General features: G+C 33.0%; 1 protein-coding gene across 1 annotated transcript; it reads left to right on the top strand.

The window, feature by feature from the left end:
- The first annotated feature begins 7,943 nt into the window (after positions 1–7,943).
- Positions 7,944–12,386, top strand: LOC148610050 (uncharacterized). The gene is made up of 5 exons (XM_088541999.1): positions 7,944–7,977; positions 8,335–8,394; positions 10,290–10,514; positions 11,068–11,161; positions 11,594–12,386. Exons 4-5 carry the CDS (start codon positions 11,076–11,078, stop codon positions 12,132–12,134), a joined length of 627 nt encoding a protein of 208 aa, XP_088398125.1. The 5' UTR covers positions 7,944–7,977; positions 8,335–8,394; positions 10,290–10,514; positions 11,068–11,075; the 3' UTR covers positions 12,135–12,386.
- The last annotated feature ends 4,411 nt before the right edge of the window (positions 12,387–16,797 follow it).

The following is a 16,797-nucleotide window of genomic DNA, read 5'->3' as shown; positions in this document are numbered from 1 at the left end:
GAGCATATACATCTCGTCCCATAGTAGAGAGACATTTACAAAAGTGACCAACCTCAGTAAGAAGACAATACCAGGAATATTTAAACAGAACAACAGAATAAGAAGCCACACAACACAAAACAGCAAACAGTTCGCGAAGCAAAGGACCAACTAAAATCGGTGATCATACTGGTTACTCATAGTGAACAGTTTCTGCTTCTTACCAAACTCCGACCAAGCGTCCGAAGGTCATATAAATTGTCACTATCACTTAAGGAGGTATTTAAATTGCATAATCAAATAATGCTATACTAAGTGAAAACGTCATTCACGCAGTTCAGCAAACTCAACGCATAAATTATTATTTAAAAGTATCAACTACGATTGTCCTCTATTTTTATATAGGTGTTTGGAGCGTAGACTACACTGTTAGCACTAAAGTGGACAAAGGTACTCCTTCACAATGTAAAGAAATGAACAGAATATACTTTCAGTCAATAACAATGACATGTAGTTTTATCTTTGGTATAAACATCACTTACTAGTATCTATCAAAAGAAACATAACACGGTTGATCATTCACCTACTGGTTTGTTGAGGTAATAATCAAAGCTGTGTCTTTGATTATGCACGCACAGACGGAATTAAACAAATAATTTAAATGTTTTGTTTTCCTTATTTGTAAACTAAAATAGTCAATATTTATTTCTACCTTCATACAGTCTTAAAAAATGAAAACATGATTAAAAAATAGAAATTATTATAACCCCGTCATTGTTGTTTTATCAACGAAATAAAGAACATTAACACAAGGTGATAGCATTCACTGTTATTTTTTTTTCTTTTAACAGTGGTTAGATTCTGTACCAGTGAAAATCCCGTTGTGGTAGATAGGTTTTATGATAACAATGTAAATATTAAACATTGTATATGTGTGCAAAATACAGTACCTCCACTTTCTTCAACCACGATGCCTACATTTCAGAATCCTTACGAAGTATCTAGAAACGTAAGTGATTGTGGTGGCAGAGTAGCCATTATACTAACGTCAAATCAAGGCCAATTAAAAAGTTTTCATGTAGAAGGATATATTTCCATTATTAGTGAACACATCAATATAGACTTTTCTTTGGTGAAGGAGCCACTATATGGAAACGACAGTTACTGTTTTAAACTAAGAGTGGGTAAGTGTTTTCATATTTCAGTTTTGCATTATTACTATTGTTTTGGCCTTTCGTAACCGAATAATACACTGTATTTCTGAGACATGGTCATTTCTATTTGTATGAAAGAGAATGTAATTTGAAGCAGTTATTCTTAAATAATTTCATTAAGGTAAGAAGTAATACAATCATATTCAACACTACAGAGTGTAAACAATTACCTATATTACAGACCATAATTTTGAATCACCCTCATCAATGTTTTTTGTTGATTAAAATCAGTCAATGTTGTCGAGAGTTTAGATGTTTCAAATGCTTATCTATTTTTTATGAAATTTAAAGCAAATTTTACTGCTTCTATGGTCTTGTCTCGCCTAAGACAATTCACTCCAAATACATTAAAGTTTGTTAACTTTAATGTATTTGGAGTGACTCGTCACTATTCCTTAACTTAACAAGGGACATTTACATTTAAGAGATTGTATGCTAACTGGTTGTCGGAACAAGCAATTATAACATGTTTGAGAGATTTGACATTCTAACCCGCTAGCTATTGCTTCCGTGAGTTACATTAAGCTCAACAGTTATATTGAAGCACGTTGAACATTTATTTTTGTATTCGAAAGCGCAACACTGTTAATTTGGCCTTATTTGTTTTTAATAATCCGGCACCCCCACGAATTAGTAAAAATGTATTTTTGTTTAAAAAGATTATGAAAACACATCAGACGTATAAGCAAATGAAGATTTGTGCATATATATATATATATATATATATATATATATATATATTATTTAATTTCAGATAGCAGTTATCTATTGCACATTTTATGTATTGCTACTGGCAACAGCAAGATGGCGTCAAAAGTCAATGTTGATAAGACCAAAATGGCATCACTTCAAAGTACAAACATTAACACTGTGTCAAACGTAAGGTATTTTAAGGACATGGCATCGGACTCAGTTGGAATAACGAAACATTTTGTAACGTCTACACAGCAATTCGAGACAAAAGCGAAGAACTCACAAGCTGGTGAGTCTGGTGAGAGAGTAAATAGATATAAAGGTAAATACGATTAAGAAATAAATAAATACAAAACTTTTCGAGTTGCATACGCAAACACCGAAGCCCACTCACATTAAATTACAAAACTAAAACCATAATTAAGAAATTCAGTCATAATATAATTGGAACAAGTGTACAACCTCAAATGAAATTAAATGAATTTCGTCAAATAGCAAGGTTTTAAGCGAGTTTTCCTTGCGTCATTTATTTGTCAAGCGACTTAGAGAAATTTTGAGATCAATGTATCTCTATGTATTTTTCTGGACTACAACTCTTGTTATCATTACACTCTTTCTTTGTATATACATTTTTAGTATTGAATTATACAGTCTGCCAAAAGTTAAGCATCACCTATACATTTTCTAAAATCAATTTTTATAAAAAAAATAATAATTTTGGGGTGTGTGATTAGCAGGTATAGACAGACAGTATCAGTCGAAAGAGTAATCAAGGGAACCAACATCCTTGTGAAAATAAAAAGAATATAATCCAGGGACAAAGACCAAACATGGAAAACAGACAAACAGAACAAAGAACATAAAATAAATTAAAAATAATACAAACACAGTAACAAAAGTAAAAGAGCAACTCGGACTCCACTCAAAACTGGGAGTATAGACCAGATGCACCGGTAGGATAAGCGTCTTCTGCTTTTCTAGAAACACCCGCCGAAGATCTTCCAGGATCCGGAAGACCCCGTAAAACGACCCCTAGAGAGAATCGTTTCCTTGCCAGTCAAGCCAGATTACATCCATTTTCTACAGCCAGAGAGTAACGTAGGATGTGGCTTACCGCTGGTCGCATTAGTGACAGGACAGTAATTCGGGGGTCCACAGTTTACGTTTATATGCTCGAAGACCTTTGTAACGAACAGAAGTGACAAGGAGGAGCCGCCGTGCACGTCTGTAGTGGGCAAGACATTATCGTCACTGGAGTTTAAGGAGCTGGAGGATGAATAAACGGGACCCAAAATACCAAAATGCAAAAGAAATGGAGCCGTTCTCGGTGAAGAGTGGCAGAAATTCCCACAGTACAATCTAAGGCGTTTAGTTGCTGGAATGAGGCGGTGTGTTGAACATTTGCACCGGAAACGTGGAGGTTATAGTAGATATTGATAGAAAATACGCCAAACGACAGTAAATGTGTGAATCTTTGACGTCAAAACTTATTGTATGACTATGATTTTGTGAACACTAAAAATATAATGTTGAACTGAAACTTAAAATCGCCTTTTGTGTTGTTGATTTTTGCTCTACAAATTTCCTAATGACCTATGCATTTTCGTACAAATTTTTTCAACGTATCATATTTTATGTTATAGAAAAAAATATTAGATCCAGAAAAACAGGTGATGCTTAAGTCATGGAGGACTGTATACAAGTGCTCTATGTTTGTCTTATATGTTACCCAGTTTAGAAGCGGAGAGTAGTCTACCGGAGGGTTAGGTCTATCGGTTTCTTGCTAGTCTAACAATGCGACATATCTGATTCGTTTTATTTGAATAAATGCATTAACAAGGGAGCGCAACAACACAAATTTCAATTGAATAAAATTCCTTGTTTGAAGGTAATTCATAACACTTAATGGTGTCTACTTTAGTATACACATACTTATTTATGTGGGGTTTTTGAAGTTAGATTGACTTGTCACTGAGTCAAACATTTAACTGATGTTTTGTTTTGTCTTTTGTAGTATTTTACCCAAGTATTTGCATCGTTAGTAAAGCCTTTTTTTAACAGAATTTTAACATGAAATATAAAATAGGAAGTTGGTACAAGGTTAGCAAAATCGATCATGTGAATGCACGATCAGTCCAAAATTTACTGAAAAAAAGACGTTTTCTTTTTCATTCATATAATTGTACTGTACCATAAAGTATCAAATATTAGGAAATGTATAGGTGAAATATAGATTAAAAATTGTTATCGTTTCAGACGTTTTTGATAACGCTATTCTCATATACGTTGCTATTGGATTCGGAGCAGGCGTGGTACTAATCTTTTCGGTAATATGTGTGGTCAAAATCGCAAGGTAGGCCTTTTAATCCACCATAGGAAAACATGATCAGAATATTGTGATTATCAAAAGGTCAACTCGTCTGAATGTTATGTTAACAATTTCATTACGCTTTGCGTGATAATACTGTTATTCCAATATTTGAAGAAATCATGAATGAATTAAAATATTCATGAAATCAAAACTAGTAAAACCGGAATGATAACTTTGGAAATCCGAAAATAAACCCAAGATGTTGTGAGTGAACACTGATGTTGTGGAATTATGGTACGCTTTTGATTCTTTCTATTTGTCGAGACCCAGGAAGAAACACAAATATGACATTTGAAGGTAGTATGTATAATTTGAAATGGACACTAAATAAGTGTCAATCAGATCATGGTGACGCTAATTCTTAGAGTGTATCTGATCTGATCTGAGTGTTTCTGTAAAAGAAGTTATTTCATCATACTCTAAACCTTATTTGACCCTTTGTCACTTACGACAGCGTAAAAATAGGTGAACTTCCCTCTTTCCCAAATTCCCATCCCCCATTGCCCATGTCTTATTCCTCATTTATATTCACCATTGCCCCACACGTAGTATAGATAATTTGTGCATATTACTAGATTAATTCATGGCGTATACTTATGAAATACAATATTTGCATTGATTAATAAAGAAAAAATGTGTTCATCATTAAGGTGTGTCTTATTAATACCCATTCCACTTCTCTAATGACTCATGACCCATAGCTCCTTCCCCATTAAATGCGAATTTTTTCCATTCAGGTACTGTACGAACTTTGATATAAAGTTAAACTAAATATGATACCAGTCATTCCTCATTTAAATCATTACTGAAACTCTAATGATGTGAAGGGAAGTCTGCGCCATTTGTGTGCAGGATGTTTAAAACGGTAATCTTGAGGGTACTAGATTAAGACATAAATTAAAACTATGAACTTATAAATAAATGTCTCCTAATTTCCAGTTGCAGGAATTTGGAATGTTTGATCGTAGAAATAAGAACTAGAAACATACACATGGAGCTAAAATGCTGCTTCTAATCTTGTTAATTTTAGATGAAATTGCAAAACTGTAAAATTAAATGTTATTTCATTAATGTCTTGATTTAAACCATGTTAAGTTTTGTGACATGCTCGTCCTTGGTTCACAGGTTATACATGAACATGATTAAAGACAACAAATTAATAGCTTTTTCATTCCTGTTTAACCCTTTCAGGAGAAACAAACGAACACCGAGACACTATGACAATCCAGCCAATAAAAGCGATTTCCTCGATGAATATGCACGAAAGAATACGGGATGGGAATAGGCAATCGTTAAAAACAAATTCGTTGGTGAAAGGCTACAGTAATTGAAAATATTGGACCTAAAAAAGAGAAAGAACAATCATCAGCTATCGTTCTGACAATGAAGGTGTAATACAAGTGACAGTGATTCTTGTAGTAACTGTTAAATTAAAATAGTTTCATTGCAACCGCCTCGTTAATAAAACTAAAGACCTCGTTACTGAAAGTAATTGAGGAAAAAAGTTTACAGTTGCTAAAAAGAAAACAACACAAAAACACACCTACACAATACAAAACAACAATTCGTTTATTGAATGTTTACTACATGTACAAAGATCGAATGAAAATCGATATAAAACTTGAAATACTTAATATCATTGTTTTCAAAGCTTGCAAAACGAACTCGTATATTAAAACCTCACACATTTGTCATTAGGAATATTAACCACTTTAAGGGATTCTGTAGTACTAAAGTAAAAGAAAGATAACTGAGTTTTTACATTAGACATTGTCTTTGCGTTAATTTTTGTAACATTTCTTCTTGTGTAAAACACTACCCAATATTTTTTCCTAAAACGAAATAATCTTGCAATGGAGGACATTTATTTGGGGGAAAATGAAAATCTATTCTTTTTTCAAATACATTTTGTCACCTAAGTAGATTAAACAATGCGTTATTTACTTTAAGTACAAGGCAACTTAAATGAGAAATGACATATAATCGTTTGCTACACTAAAGTAATAATCATTTTGAGTACATTTTATTCTTGATCATTCAAGAGGTCATGAAAATACTTGTAGAAAAAATCAGGTTGAATTATTTATCTATACATGTAAGGCATAACGAGTACAATGTGAGCCTCAAGGCAACGTGTGTATACGTGTGTTTACGTAAATACTTTATTCTTGAGATGGTCTCCGGTAATAGTTAGGGTTCGGCAGACAGTAGACAAAAAAATTAAGGAAGTTCTTATACAACAACAACAAAAATAATAATAAAAGTAAAAAAAAAATAGAATTGACACATATCATTTAACAAAGATATTTTTTTGTGTGAAATTTTATCATGAACACGTTCGAAAATAGTTGCTTGTACATGTATTTTTGCAAGCTTCTCTGCTGTTTAAGAACATAACCTGCTTTGGAAAATATATACCTCCGATTCTATTATTCAAACCGAAGCATAGCTTTTTGAATTGAGGAAAGGCAATCATTTTTACAAAGTTATGCAAAACAGTTGCTTCAGTTTGGTGTGCATTTGATCACCTCACTGGAGCAGTGTAGTGAATAGAGTCGTAACATTCTAAGACGTTTGTATAATATTGATTTGTTGTGACATGCATCATTAATTTGATCCTCTATCCTACATAATAACATCTAAATGAACTGTCCCGTACTACCATACATCGTGTTCTAAGTTACAGCCCTAGATTAATCCTACGAGGAGGAATGACCCGGCCAGCGAAAGCTATATTTTTATATATTCTAGCTGGCCGAGTGGTCTAGATAGATATAGATGTCACAGATGTACGAGTTCGAGTCCCGCGGAGGGAACGACCAAAAAGTTGCAAATTTGACAGTTCTAACATCGTTGGGAATTTTTTAGACCTTTCTATATATATATATATATATATATATATATTGGTAAACAGAGGAAAATACGCCCACTGTACAGGTGTTCAATCCGTCTGTATAGTACACGACAATAGTAAAATATAATCTTTATTTGTTAAAATCTAATAAAAGTATGTACTGGCTATTATGATTCACTTTTGTTAAAAGCCATTTAAATCAACATGTTTGCTGAGTAATAGTCAAATGTTCACTGTTTACAAGTAGGCGGTGCGTGTAAGAATTTAATTAAACTGTGTATTGTACATGGTGGATAGACTTCGTGTTGTTTGACTAAGAATACACATTTAACACTGTAATACGAATCTGTGTATAGGTTAAGGTAAGCAAAACAAATGAACATTGATGTTATTGAAATGTATGTGCTTTGTATGTTTTAAAGCAGTATTTAGCATGATACAGGTTGTGTCCTTATTTAATGACATATGATGTACCGTCATTCTCAAACCCTGCAGCCTGCCTTTTGGTATCAGGACTTCCTTGTCGTTCATTGAAGACCAAATTGTGCACTTTGGCTGATATTTCCGATCCGGAGGGGTTATTGTCTCTTTAACATATACACCATACCTATTGTCGTTATATTAATTCTTATTGGATATTTTGTAAAGCATAGATAATTTTGAACCATTTCATCAGATCGAATACAATTCAAATAACTTTAACAACTGTTATTTCGTCATTTACAATTTAACATCTACTCTTAAAATGGAAGAATAGTAAAATAAATAAATGATAATTTGTCTTTTTACCACAGAAAGATGTTGAATATTCTGATTAAGATGCCCTTGTACATGGATTACACTTATCATAACAGTCATTGCGTCAGGTAAGTGTATTTAAGATGAAAAGATGATTATTCCAACATCAGTAATAATTAAAGTTGTGTAGTTTGTGTAGTGTCTATACCCATGAATAAAAAATTAATGCAGGTATTACAATGATTTAGACTCCGCATATACAGATTATTTTTCTACTGAACTGGACCTTTACTGAGCATCACAATCTTGCAGGAACAGAAACTACTAACAATTCCAGCGCACCCGTTATCATTCCAGAATTTGGTGAGAATCTTTCTGTTTCTGTACATAATGTTTTGTTGTTCATGTCGCTTTTTGTTTGCAGCAAAATAATGACCAATATATCCATTAACAGCTTTTACCCAATTGCTTTTGTCTTTATAAAGGTGTTGGAAACGTTGATTGCACTATATGCACTGATGAAGCTAAAAACAAACATGTTTCAGGTATGTAGTATTCTTAATTAAAATATTTAAAAGCAGGATTACTTTGTACTTGTCAAGAGATATTTATGTTCAGATATTACTGTTCATATTAATTAATTTATCTATTACAGTATATTAAACAAATCAAAATTACATTTAGCTACAATAAATTCAGGAAACACGTGCAATTCATGATGCATTTACTAAAACGAATTTTTTATTTGCTGACCTATTCCTTCAGTCTTACGAGGCTGACTTTATAGCTGATTTGTTCTGAAAGAAAGAATATCGTTTAGCTAGATCTTTTAATCTCAGTTTCCGTATGACGTATTATCTTTAAACAATCCTAATTTCAGGAATTTGATACATCGCATCTGCCCCAAAGAACTTGAAATAAAGGACACTAGACACACTGTGAAGTCAGGCTCATATCTTGACCTACACTTAGAAATTGATGGTATGGGAAAACTATTGACAAAACTTTATGACAAATGTGATTATTTGTATTCATAATTGTCAACTTTCCTTTCATCTGAGGCATTATCCCTTCAGCACCTGTGTATAGAATGTTTATATCACAATTCACACAATATGCCAGAGCTTGCCCAAACTACGCAGACTTTTTGCATCGCGCTAGAATTCTAGAAAACAGACTTCTGGAACAGGGTTATGTTGCAACAAGATTGAAGTCATCACTACAGAAGTTTTATGGATGTCACCATGAACTCGCGGATCGTTATGGTGTATCCATCTGCACCATGATTTATTCAAAGTGTCATAGGTTTCCTTTCTCTTTTGTCTACCCCGGTCTTGACTTTTTATGAGCAACTCGGCGGGTGTTTCTTGAAAAGCAGTGGACGCTTACCCTACCGGTGCAACTGGTCCATTCTCCCAGGTTTGGTGGAGTCCGAGTTGCTCATTTACTTTTGTTACTTTGTAAGTATGATTTTAGTTACTTGATGTTCTTTGTTTTGTATGTCTGTTTTCCATGTCTGTTCTTTGTCCCTGGATTACATTCTTTTGATTACCGCTATAACCTTGGTTTCATTGATTATACTTTAATATGGAATATGAAAAATTTTATGCATCAGATAGAACATTTTTGGTTAAATAAACAACAAAAAGACAAGCAATTGTATTTTTGTTCTCACGATTATTTATGGTTTTCGTGTCATTTCTTTAATATTTAATTAACTCCTTTTTTACAGTTGTCAGATTTTGTACTAGTGATTCCGCAGCAACCAATCCTATTGTAGTCGATGGATTTTTATTAAATAATTTTGAAAGCATAACGAAGTGCACTTGCGTTGCACAAATAAAATCACAAGCGCCACAAAATAGGACTTTAAAATATTACAATGCTTTCAATGTATTTTCAAGCCAAAACGCCGCAAGTGATTGTGGTAGTAGTGTATATTTTGAACAGCCTCTAACACAACAGCGATCACAAAGCTGTAACATAAACGGTTCAATGCCTATCAGCGGAACAAGTATTCACATTAATATAATTCTAGTAAGGGAGAAACCTGATGGAAACACAAGTTACTGTTTTAAATTGGAAGTTGGTATGTTTGATTGCATGCAGTTTACATTTGTTGTTCTAAAATGAGTCTACAAATTGCACTGAATTCATTATTTGAAAAAAAAAAGTAAATTCGTTCCCACTTTAAAACTACAGCAGCCAGTATTTTTTTTTGAATGTTTTAAATGATTACTTTGGTAAGGTAACGAAAAAAAATCAACATGCTTTGTTAAAATGATATAAGAACCGGCAAAATGTTTGAATTTAAACACGCATCTTTGATGTCATATGCACGAAAGAAAGAGTAGAACTTTCATATACTTTTATCAATATTTGTGCTAAAATTAGAAAATTGGTTGTTCCGTAATAGTACTTCTTGCCTTTGAACACCTAGATCCCAATTCTCAACTAGAAGTATCATGTAGACAAACTGTCGAAATAAAAACATCAACAGACGATTTTGTAACAACATCAGATGTGACATCTCTTGGAAGTTCGAAACAATCTACTCTGTCAACTGCAGAGGTGGCGTCCGAACAAACAGTAAATTTAAACGATATAGCAACATCACCACAACAAAGCGAACCAACAGCAAATGGCACACAATATGGAGACAGAGGTAAGTTTCAAAATGACGAAAAAGGTATGTTAAACATCAATTCTAGAGTTGAATATAAAATGTCAAGTTTTTATAGTACAATGCATAATAACAATGAAAACAAAAAAAATGTATGACAATGACCGTTATAATACAAACTTAGCAAAACATTTTTTTGTCAACAAATAATCCTTGTCAATGTCAAATAATCAACCACAAAAGAATGCAACTAAACGTAACTGCAATGTTTCTGCAGATTGCATTGCAGCAACATACAATAAAAGACACAACGAACATGTGCTTTGTGTTTCGGTCTCTATGGCCATGTATGGAAGATTTAAATACCGACAATGGCCGGAAATATATACCGTGTTAAACGAATTGTTTCTAAAACTAATTGATCAGCTTTAACTTAAAAGACAATGTTTCTCACACTGACAATTTAAAAAAAAATGCTGCATTTACTGTAACACTCGATCAAAATATGTTCTTGTTACAAGGTTCGGTATTGTACTAACAAGAATGGATTTAATTGTGCAAATAAGTATTCACATTTCCTTTTTTAACGCTTTAGAGGAATCTATGCTAAAGTTTATAGCCATTGGAAGTGGTTGTTTTGGAGGAATTTTAATACTTATTGCCGTAATCTGTCTGGTAAAAATATCAAGGTATGTTTACGTTCCTGTTTTCAAATTTAGTTGATTGCTATTTTTATAGTCAAAAAAATAAATGAAACTATTAAGGTCTTTACTGTATTGTACTTCTGTTACATATTTTAAAAATATACATATATATCCATTTTTTTATCGTTCACAATTATGCAATTTAAAAAGACGTTCTATCAAATACTTACGTTTGCAAGTTCAAAATTACTTTTTCTTTTGTTCATTTAAGAACGACTTGTTTTGTCGGAACCGATAAATGTATTTCCTTCTTGGTCGACATCGTGTCGTTATTACTTTATGCTTAATATCGCATCTTTCTGTCGGTAGCTTTGCACATAAAACTTGTCATTAATATCAGAATCTAACAGTAAGTTTTTTTTAATGAAATCTTTTATCGCTTAACTTACGATTACTAAAACATTAACTTTGTTGTAGAGCAAAAAAGCTGCCATTAAGAGAATCTGATAAAGTGAACGAAGTGAACGATTATGTCGACGAAAATGGACTACAAAACAATATACTATATGTATCAAGTGACGATAATGGTGTTCAACAATATAAAAATGATGAATCTTCATCAAAGATATCTAAAAGTATGCACAAAGTAGCTTATCAGGTGGAAGAAAACTATAGTGAAATAGATTTGAATGAAATTCCATACACCGAAAACCACACATATCATGTATCAGAGACTGAAATATCTAGTGACAAAAACATTGATGTAAGCTATTCAGAATTTGGTATGGTTGAAAAACGGGAATCCGAGTGTGAACCCTATCTTAAGGAGGAAATAGATCACAAAGGATTTGTGACATCTGCTAATTTGAGGAATAAGGATTATTCGTCAACTGTGAAACATGTTATTTCTCCAGGTGTAAATGGATGTGAATATGCAGTAGTTGAAAAACAAAACAATTTCAATAAGGGTAATGACGAATATATTGTTGTTGACAAAGAGAGGACAACAAATTCTTAGTCACAAAATGCATTGTTTAGATATATTTCAACTTAATGATTGTTTTAACTTTCTTAGAATATTCCAATGTCAAATATTTGTCTTAATTTGTTTTATTGATTCTAGTAGAGATATATGTTTCTCACTCAAGAAACAAGAATATTCCAATTTACAACCGTGTAAGATTTCAAATGAATGAGACAATAATATTAAGATTTGGAACACCATTATATCTAATTATATTTTATGCGTGTACGAAATGCTTAAGCTATAAACAATTATAGTGTTTGTTTATTTTGTTTCTGTTATTTATTTTTCTTTCTTGAGTAATTTCAAAAATCGAATTAAATGGTGACTGTATTTCATTAAGTCATCAAATACATCTACAAAGTTTAGAATATCAACCTGTCATGTATTGACTTAATATCTAATCACCAAAAGTTATCATATCATTGTTAAGAAGTTCAGTCGCTTTACTGCTCGTTTTTTTGTAATTAGGTTATAAGTAAAAGGAGGAAAAAATTGATTGTCAAGATACCAAAAGCAAAAATATCAAGTACTGTTTCTGTCTTTACAAAACATACATTTTTTGATGCTCATTTCTTGTAAGGTTGTGGTAGAGTCCATCGAGTATAATATTATCTTTGGAACTATTACAGTTTTAGTCGACGGGCGCATACTGACATTTAAAGAATTCTAAAAGTTTTTTTTTAATATTTGGGATTCAAAAGGTGAAGTAAATGTGTGACGGATGAATCCGCAAGACGACTAATTGTAGAAAGGTATATGCACGAGTCCAAAAATCAAAAGACGCCGTGAGCCTTAGACGCTACCCAACTAATCTGTAAATTATTGTTGGGTCCTAAAAGTAAATATAATTGTACAAAACCGATTTCAATAAGTTTTATTGAAAAAATATAAGAACCAATATCATGACAATCCAAGTAATGATTCTGATTTTGACTGAAATACGTTACTCCTGATAATGTATGGCTAACGTCGACAAAAGTCTACATTATCAAAAATCTTTCAAATACGCATGTGATTGCTTTGTCGACTTTCAGAAAGATTTTAACAGTGTTCATCGAGATACTCTATCAAAGACCATGGAAGCACATGTCATCTAATGTGAACTAAGATTAAGAGTGCCAAAATTATATATATTATGAAATCCATAGATGAGTGTACGTTTATGATTTTAAGAGCAAAGAATTTTTAAGAAACCTACTACTTTTAAACCAATTAAAAAAATAGCTAGGCGCATATACAAGTATGCCCTTGAACGACCTGTTTGAATTACCCTTTCTCTCACAAATGCATTTACGCTATCAAGATGAATGTACTGTTAACCCAGGGCGGATCCAGGAGTTTTGGATTAGGTGGCGCACAGTTAAAATTTCACCGAGTGGAGCGAGGTTAAATTTTTTTTTTCAGGTTAAATTTTTGAAATAGTCTTCTGGAGTGGGTGCAATGAAGATATATTTTATGGTAATATTAGCGAGAAATTGAAGCGTCAGTCTAAAACCGCCTAAATCTACACCTGACAACCAATGCTTTGTAAATTTAAACGCCCGCCACACCTCGCCTGAATCAGCCCCTAAAACCCTAAAATTTTGCGCCATTTTTGTTCGAGGTTTCTTTTTTTGTCCAGCTAAATTATTATAAATTCGACTTAATACTAGCCCAAAAGTTAAATCGAAAAACAAAATCACTTATTACAATGATAAAAAAAAGTGTACTTCTTGTTGTAGTCTTATTAGAGGGACATGCGTGTGAAATGTCCATTCCAGTAGCACGAATAAAAAACTATTAAAAAATCAATACAAATCCAATACGCACGACAATATCGTGAACATTTTATGTAGCACTTGTACTCATGATTTGATAATTCAAGAAATCAATGGAAATTTGTTAAAAGCTTGAATATTGGCCAATAAAAGTATCAAGGCGTCAGCATTGGGACAATTAAAAATGTCAAATTCCAAAAAAAAAAAATCAACATTACATGAACATAAAAACAGGAAACAACGACGATCTAAATACACAATGCAGCGAACTGAATAAAACAGTTCAGATATAAAAAAAAACTGAAGATTAGGAAAACAAGGCATCACACGAAAACTAAAAACACTAGCAACATGTATTCCAACATGAAACTGGATGCTAAATCAAGTGCTCAGGAAGGCTTAGCTTGTTCTGCTCCACCAGCATAATTGGGTAATAGTATAGCATCAATAATGTAACTCCTTGACACGAGTCATAGAGGGGTCCCGTCAAATACAATTTACATTTGGGCAACATCTTTCACTTCAACAAAGTATCATAATTTAAATGAAGTAAATAATGCGGATATGGTAACAGATATCCAAAAAACAAACAACAAACAAACAAACAAAAAAACCAAAAAAAAAACCAAACAAACAAACAAACAAAACAAAATAAAAAACAAAAAACAAAACAAAACAAACAAACAAAACAAAACAGACATAAAAAAAAACGTTTTGTTTATGACTATAAAAAATCACTATAAACTGTGGTATTTTAAAACGCCATGATTAATAACAAAGTAAAAAAAATCAAAGCAAATGAAAGATGTCTCTGTCAAATTTCAGCGCCCTCACAAGATGGTAGTACAATTTTAATTGACAAAATATCGATGTGAACATATGACTTAGCTCTCCTAACTTATTCAGATATAATTATCTCAAAGGAACTATTGTGCATTCAGACAGTACGGGCCAAATTCGGTAGCTAGTCAAACAGGTAAGAAGTGAAATCTAATTGAAGACATCTTGTCTCATCTGTGAGACAGAAACTTCATATTGTTCATGTTAATTGTGATGTCGATCGTTAACTTTTGTAGTAAAGATATCAACACAGGCTGAAATTACCTCTGATTATGAAGGGAACCACGAAGGTTATAGCGGTAATCAAAAGAATTTAATCCAGGGACAAAGACCAGACATGGAAAACAGACATACACAACAAAGAACATAAAGTAACTAAAATCATACAAAGTAACAAAAGTAAATGAGCAACTCGGACTCCACTAAAAACTGGGAGCATGGACAAGGTGCACCGGTAGGGTAAGCGTCCTCTGCATTTCTAGACTCACCCGCCGAGTTGCTCATAAAAAGCCAAGTCCGGGGTAGACAAACGAGGGAAGGAAAACTATGACCCGTTGGATAAATCAGTTTTCATGGTGCTGATGGATACACCATAACGATCCACGAGTTCATGATAACGGCCATAAAACTTCTGTAATGAAGACTTCAATCTTGTAGCAACATAACTCTGTTCCAGAAGCCTATTTGTTAGAGTTCTAGCGCGATATAAAAAGTCTGCGTAGTTTCGGCAAGCTCTGGCATAACGTATGAATTGTGAAATGAACACTCAATACGCGGGAGCCGAAGGGATGTTGCCACCGATGAAAGGAAAGTTGACAATTCTGAATGAAAAGTCATCACGTTTGTCGTAAATAGTTTTCCTTTACCGTCGATTTCTAAGTGTAGGTAAAGATATGAGGCTGACTTCACAGTGTCTGTAGTATCCTTTATCTCATGTTCTTTTGGGTAGATGCCATGTATCAAATCCCCGAAATTAGGATTGTTTAAAGATAATACGTCATCTGTATAGCGGAAACTGAGATTGAAGGATCTAGCCAAACGACATTCTTTCTTTCTGATCAGATCAGCTATAAAGTCAGCCTCATAAGAGTGAAGGAATAGGTCAGCAAGTAAAGGAGCACAATTTGTTCCCATTGGACTGCCGACCGTTTGTTGAAAAACACGTCCACCACACTGGACAAATTTGTTGTCAATTAAAAATACCAGCATTTTGTAAACATCTTCCTCTGTATATTTGGATACAGAGTCGAATTTATGCAAATTTTCGCGGGAGTCGAAATTCCCATGTTTTTGGAATTAAAAAAAAATATATTCTGACCACGAAAATCGCCACAAGTCATCAAGAGTTCCAGGTATATCAGTTATGATAATATTGAACGTAAATAACAAATAAGTTATTTTTTTATGGTGACTGGATAGACGTACTACCCAAGTATATTTCGTTTAGCATTTTTCTAATCAGCATTGTGACGTCTATTTTGCCTTTTACGGACTGATTTGAAGTTTACACCGGATCGAAAAGTTCCGGGGTCACACGTCATCATAAAATTTTTGTTCACATCACGTAAAAAAGAAATCACTGCACGTATAGAAAAGAAAATGCACATAAAATATTTAGAGATCGACATAACGTAAAGATGAAACGACCTCACGTTATAAGAAACCCACTGCACATAAAGATAAATCCACATAACGTAAATATATGTTGACATAACGTAATCATAAAACGACAGAACGTAAAGACAAAATTACAGAACGTAAAGACGAAATGACAGAACGTAAAGACGAAATGGCAGAACGTAAAGACAAAACGACATAATGTAAAGATGTTCCTACATAACGTAAATACAAAATGACCACATGTAATTATAAAACCACAGCAAGTAATATAAAATTGACAACACGTAAACAAATGTGTATCTCATCAGACAGTTTAGGCGTTCCATGTAAAAGTATACAAGAGCTGTTACCAATCGGAAGAATATACAGCGCGTTAGTCTTTAATCTGTCTTTATACTCGGTAGTAAAGGATCTACATAAAACGGAAACATTTCAAT

The sequence above is a fragment of the Perna viridis genome, chromosome 8, assembly GCF_037379345.1.
Source record: "Perna viridis isolate PV_CMFRI_1.1 ecotype Kerala chromosome 8, ASM3737934v1, whole genome shotgun sequence".
Classification (NCBI taxonomy): Eukaryota; Metazoa; Mollusca; class Bivalvia; order Mytilida; family Mytilidae; genus Perna; species Perna viridis.
This window is presented reverse-complemented; position numbering and strand designations above follow the sequence as displayed.